Source organism: Lepidothrix coronata, unplaced genomic scaffold, assembly GCF_001604755.1.
Source record: "Lepidothrix coronata isolate B3197 unplaced genomic scaffold, Lepidothrix_coronata-1.0 Scaffold10, whole genome shotgun sequence".
Lineage (NCBI taxonomy): Eukaryota > Metazoa > Chordata > Aves > Passeriformes > Pipridae > Lepidothrix > Lepidothrix coronata.
In genome coordinates, this window is record NW_016690190.1 from 8,758,220 (window position 1) to 8,764,219 (window position 6,000).

At 40.2% G+C, this 6,000-nt stretch overlaps 1 protein-coding gene across 1 annotated transcript in view; it reads right to left on the reverse strand.

Moving 5' to 3' along the window:
• Positions 1 to 3,045: 3,045 nt before the first annotated feature.
• The window catches only part of LOC108492341 (sulfotransferase 6B1-like), a 10,605-nt gene continuing 7,650 nt past the window's right edge, over positions 3,046 to 6,000 (reverse strand). Inside the window, exons 5-7 of the mRNA XM_017804590.1 lie at positions 5,253 to 5,439; positions 3,661 to 3,815; positions 3,046 to 3,429 (exon numbers count right to left, since the gene is read on the reverse strand). Coding sequence (XP_017660079.1) covers positions 3,697 to 3,815; positions 5,253 to 5,439 — 306 coding nt within the window. The 3' untranslated portion in view covers positions 3,046 to 3,429; positions 3,661 to 3,696. The remainder of the gene's footprint in view (positions 3,430 to 3,660; positions 3,816 to 5,252; positions 5,440 to 6,000) is intronic.

Sequence of the window (6,000 nt, forward strand, 5' to 3'; positions counted from 1 at the left end):
GTTGGGGCCATGAGATGCTGTTGCTCCTCCCCACTTGGCCCAGAAGCAGCTTCTTCTGTGGGATCCCAGGAAGAGCAATGTCTCACCATACAGCCCCTCAGTCTGTCCTAACAGTTTATCTTCTCTGGTAGGCAGGACAGGTAAATGAATTCAGTAATAGGGGAGGACTGTCTCCTGTCAAAGTTAATAGAGAAGTTGCTGCACAATTATCTGGTTTCTGGTCCCTTGGAAAAAGGAGGATTGTTGTCATCTGTGAGGCTGGAACTGGTGAAAGAGTGATACAACCACTCAGTCCTCTTCCCCCCTTTCTGAACGTGGTCTTTCAGTGATTGCCTTCACTGACACACTCAGCCCTTTCTGTTAGGTGTGATTCCTCCTGTCCCATCCCCAGTGAGTCTCTGCAGCAGGAGTGCCCTTGGCATTTTGTCTGTGGTCTGTGACTGTCCTTTCTCTCTCATCGACTGGTCATGAACCAAATTCCACATAAATTCCTTCTTATCCTCCACCTTTACCTTTCCATCTGACAGCTGGTTACAAGCAAATCCTTGTTTTGATCCCTTGAGCATCTCTACTCAGACCCAATGCAGAAACCCACCAATTGATGTCCTGACCTGAATCTTCTGTTTTCCCATGACTTCTGGCTTCAAAGATTAACAGAACTAGCTCAGATTCCTTCCCCTGCCTGCTCTCCCCACTTCCCCAGCCTAATTTTCATCTTCTACAAGGTGTTCCTGAAGCTATTTGGTGAGACTTTTGCCCCAGTCATTTTTTTCCTCCAAGAAACTGCTTTAGGCATCACTCATTGTATCAGAACTAGTATGACTTAAATTCAGGTTGCTGGGATGTTTACCTGAGCACCTTTTCTTCTCTGAGGGCTACTTTAGAAGATAATTGTGTGATGTTTTCAGGGAAGAGGTTCATAAAGCAAGACCTGGAATTCATGTGTTCCTCTCACAAGAGTTCTGGCCCTCCAAATGCTCCTCTTTCTTTTTATCTGCCCCAAAGGTCAGATAAGCCTGGGTAGCAAGCAGAGCAGGTTAACTTCAACAAGAGCAGGTAGAAGCCCTGTGTCTCAGCTCTGATGGAGTAAATGTTTAATCCTGTCCTTTCTACTTAAATCAATCTTGAGAAGAGCCCTGACTCAGGAAGGGAAAATATGTTACCAGAGTAAGAAAGCAGTATTGTAAGCATTTCCACATAACAGAGATTGCACAGGGCTTTATTTCTTCCAAACCTAGTATTGCTGTGGTCTAGGTACATTTTGGATCAGTGCTTTTATATTTTGTAGGGCTGAAATGTCACCCTCTGCCAACATTTTAACTGCCATAGGAAAAAAAGAAAGAAAAACAGAGAGGGGAGGAGACATTTTTAGGACATCTTACTATGGAAGTTTTGAAAGTTCTTTAACATCTCCACAGCCTGCCAGAATGATTTGTGGAACCAGATTGACTATTCTTTGAAACATTCCATTTGAATCCCTCTATTACGGTCATGGCAAGGAGAGGGGGAGTAGCAGCACAGTGGGGAGAGCCAGAGAAAAGAGGATGGAAGAAGTGGTAGGTGTAGCAATTGCTGGAAAACCCTGGTTGCCAATAGCATCACGTACCCCCACCCTTTAGGAACAGTGCCCAGCCTGGGTTTCTGGACCTCTGACACAGCTCTCTGCAGCTGCACCAGGCTGTGCCTGTGCAGGATGGACCTGCTACCCTGTAGTTTTGATGGCAGAAGCTTTTAATCACTCCCAACAAGTTGCTGCACCCTACCTCAGGTAAAGTATTGAGGTGTGCCTGTATTGAGCAAAACTTGAGTAAAACTGCATTTTAGGTGTGCCTGTATTGAGCAAAGCTTGAGTAAAACTGCATTTTCAGACTAAAAGTGCTGTATTTGTATGAAGTGTTACTGAGCAGAGCTTTATTTTGGAAGTCGTTTAAGTCTGCAATGCGGTGCTAGAGGTCAACTGGCAAAACACTTGCTGTGTTATAGTCTAATATAATCCCCTCAGCCATGTTTTCAGGAGTGTATGCTTTAACATCCCCATTGATCCATGAGGTATGTCCTCATCCTGTCCCTTCTCACACAGTTTCATATTGTGCATATACATGTAAATGTTCCTTACACCAGTCTTAATGCAATCAAACTGGCTTGCAAACCTGATTTGCCCAAGGACCCATTGGCTTTTTTCCATACTCAGAGGGCCAGAAAAACATAAGTCTTTCAGTAAAATGTTCAAGCATCTTCATTAGCTGATTTCTTGCCATTTATTAATAGTGGAATAATAACACTGAAAGGAGGGCAACAGTGGTCTGTGGCATTTTGGAGGGAGAAAGAATGATTTTAATGTCAGAAGAGGAAAGTAAGATATCTAAATTCTGATTTCCAAATGGGTCATCTGCAAAAGGCAGTGCTAAGGGCAGCATCTCCCCTGTGTTGAACTGTAAATGGCAAGGGACTGTGGTCAAACAGGCTTTTCTCTTTATCTCTCCAACATATAACTTCAGTACCGGATATACAGATGCAAAATCAGTAGGTATTGATGTCATCTTGCACAGGCCAGATATGAAATGAAAGGGCTGTGTGGCAAGTGTGAAGTGTGTGGCTGGAGAGAGATTAGTATTTCACTAAATAAGGCAATACCTCAGCTTTTCAGCCTCATAACTGTATGGTTGGGGAAAACTAGTCTAGGGAGAAGAGTCCTTAAAGCCAGCCTTCAAAGCAAAGGTGAGGACACAAAAAACACATCATGGAATAAATCAGAAGAAAAATCTTCACTGATTTCCTAGAACAGTCCCTCGGATGTGAACGCAGACAGCTGATTATTGGAAAATCTGCCTTATCAGGGCAGGGTAAATAAATAAGTCGTGTTCGGATTAAGCTGTCTCTGAGCTGTGGTTTGTTTACCACGGTGGAGCTGTTGAGTTCTATTGCACAAGGACTGTGAAGCAAAATGGTTCTCATCAAAACACTGGAAACAGATATTTTGCAGAAAGAAAGTCAAATGGAAAAAACCACTTTTATAATTGCCCAACGCATGCTGCAGAAATTTACTTGGATTTATATCAGTTGCATTTAGAACATTTATACTGTATATACAATATATGGTATCTAACCCAGAAATAAGTTACATCAAAGAACTACACATTGTAAAAAAACAAAAAGAAACATTTTGTAAACAGACTTCACCATGGGTTGTCAAATACACAGCTGCAGTTTTCAACTTCGGTGTCAATAACAATGTCCAGTAAGATAGGCAGTTCATAAATCATGATGTATTACAGAAGGAGTGAGTCTGGGGTCAAAATTTTGGTCATTTTCTTATGAAGTTTTTTTAGACTTTTTCTATCTTGTTTTTTACAGGTTCCTTTTTTTTTCTTTTCCATAATATCATGGGTAAAATTTCTAATTCGGATCTAAGAAGTCTGTTCATATCCCCTTGGAGCAAAAAAAAAAAAAAAAAGATTAAATTTTGTTGACAAAAACTAGGTCTGACACCTGACTCTGTAAAACCACCTACATCTGCCTGCTGAGAACTGAGTTCAGCTCTGTCATTGTGTCAGAATTTTCCTCTCCTCAAAATCTCATGTTTACAATCCTTTCTATTGGAAGCATTACAAACCAAATGGGAGTGCCCATTCAGAATTTCCCACCAGTTGCTCTACGTACATTTGTTGATAACTGCACGTTGTTCTTCACATGGAGTCAAACTTCATAGATGAAACATTTTGCCATTTTGCTGAGTTTCATTTTCTCATTAAATATCTCCTCAAACCTCCTATTCTGCTTTGGAGTGAAATGGTTCTTCCAATCACCAACAGCACCTAGGAGAGCAGGAACAGAAAGAACGGTGAAGCTAGCAATATTTGAAGCAAAAAAATTTTTAAAGGCAGCCCAGTTTTGTTAACGTTGCAGTTGGCACAGATTATTAATATATTCTTAACCACAGCCTCTGTGGTAGGTCATGACTGTGAGTTGCTTTACTGATCTGGCAAGACTCTGGTGGAAGCAGCTGGGTTGTCATCCATAAAGGCTGTTAAACCCTCAGCCTCGGAGTGGATTAGTGCCAACAAAAGTGGTGGATGAAGAGCAGAAGGTTTCCAAGGTGAAATTAGAGTTCCTGGTCCTGTTGGCAGGGAGGCATCTTGCCCTGCCTTAGTTGTATGTAGTTAAAGGTCTCTGCCTGGGTTTTTTCACAGTCAGTAGGGGAAATCATAGAATTGTAGATCACTGTTTGGGTTGGAAGGGACCTGTTCCAGTGCCTCACTACTCCTACTGTAAAGAATTTCTTCCCTACCCTCTTTCAGTTTAAAGCCCTTCCCCCTTGTCCTATTACTACATGCCCTTGGAAGTGAAACTGTTGGGATTTTTCAAAATTTTCAACATATCTTCATCAAAGTTCACTGACTTAGAAAAATGTATCTGTTTTTTTTTCTTTTTTTACAACAGATTGTATTTTGGCATTTGTTTCAGCTCATTGGTAAAAACGTTCTGAATTAACAGAAGGTACCATTTCCCTATTTATTAATTGAAACAATTCTTGGTTTTAAACTGTCTTATTGTTCAAAAATTAAGTAAATAAATATAATCGAAATCCATGTAAACATGATGGATTTGGTTTTACTTATTATCCAAACCTGAGGAAGCTTCTGAAATGTCAGAAGCAAGAAAACAGCTCCTGCAGATATCTTAAAGTCATGTCTGAACTAAACACTGTGGAAGATTTTCCATGGATTCCAGCTTACTCAGGGTCTGAAGGCTACCTGTGACCATTCTTTTGTTGTTGTCATTGTCAGCATATTCCTTTCTCAGGAATATTTCCATAAGATAGGAGGTGATAAGAGCAGTCTTATTCAGAAGGAATGTGTCTTGCTCTTTATTTTTCTAGTAAACCAAGTGACCTTTGCAGGTGGTGTCAGAGCAGAAACGTTGTAAAAGACTGAGGTGGTCAACTTTTAGATAAAAAACCCCACAGATAAAGAGTAATGCTGAGTGAACCTTTCCTTTTAGCTCAACAGCTCCCACTCCTTGAAGCAATATTAGTCAGGCTGTTGTTCTAGCTCCTCTGTGCTTCTCTAAGTCTGCATTTGCAGACAGAGAACTTAGAAAGAAAGTGATTTTTAAGGGGGCTTCAAATTAAAGAATCCTGTCGTTGCTTCCTAGGGCTGACCCAAGCACCACTGCACTCTGGGAGCGACCTGGTCCTTGGCCTCTGCCTGGATTTCCACTTCCTCTGCTGTGTTAAGAACAAAGGAACTTACCTTTTCGGAAAATCAGCTTCCTGTTGGATGTCAGAGCACACACAGTGTGACTGGGATCACTGTTCTCCTTTTCTGTGTCATTTTTCATCTCTGAGAATGAGGACTTACTGCAGATATCTTGGATATCTTTGTCACTGGCGTTTAAACTCAAGAACAAAGCAATTTTCTTTACAACCTTAGGGAGATCCTGAGGTACAAGAAAAATAAAGCTTTTATATTTCTAAGCCAATTATCAGACTTTTAGCTAATTTGAAAAGGATCCTTTTTATTACATAACAAGTTTGTCACACATTTATTTGCTTTCAAGCAAGCCAAGTATGTAATTGGGCTGTGCAGATGACAGGTACAGTAAACCTGATTCCCCTCATACCCATACTCACAGAAATGAATAAATACTGAGTATGTCATACCGAACACAGTTATATTCCCAAATTTACTTCCAGTTCAGATAAAATGTTCTCCTGTCTCTCAGAATTATTTCACTGGGAATAGAGAAATACTCAAAGCTCAGCTTCTGTGTAAGTAGCTTATTTCATTGGAGGTGATGTATATAGAGATCTAACAAGTGACTCAGAATACAAAATAGTTTGTTTATATTCCTCATCTTGGAATTTTTTTGTTCCCAAAAAATGAACAAACCTATGTTAATAGAAACACTAGAGAGTGTTTTCTGTTCACTCAAAAATTCATTCTTTGAAAGCTAAAATCTTTTACTTTTTTTTTTTTTTTTTTTTAAAAAAAGAAAAAG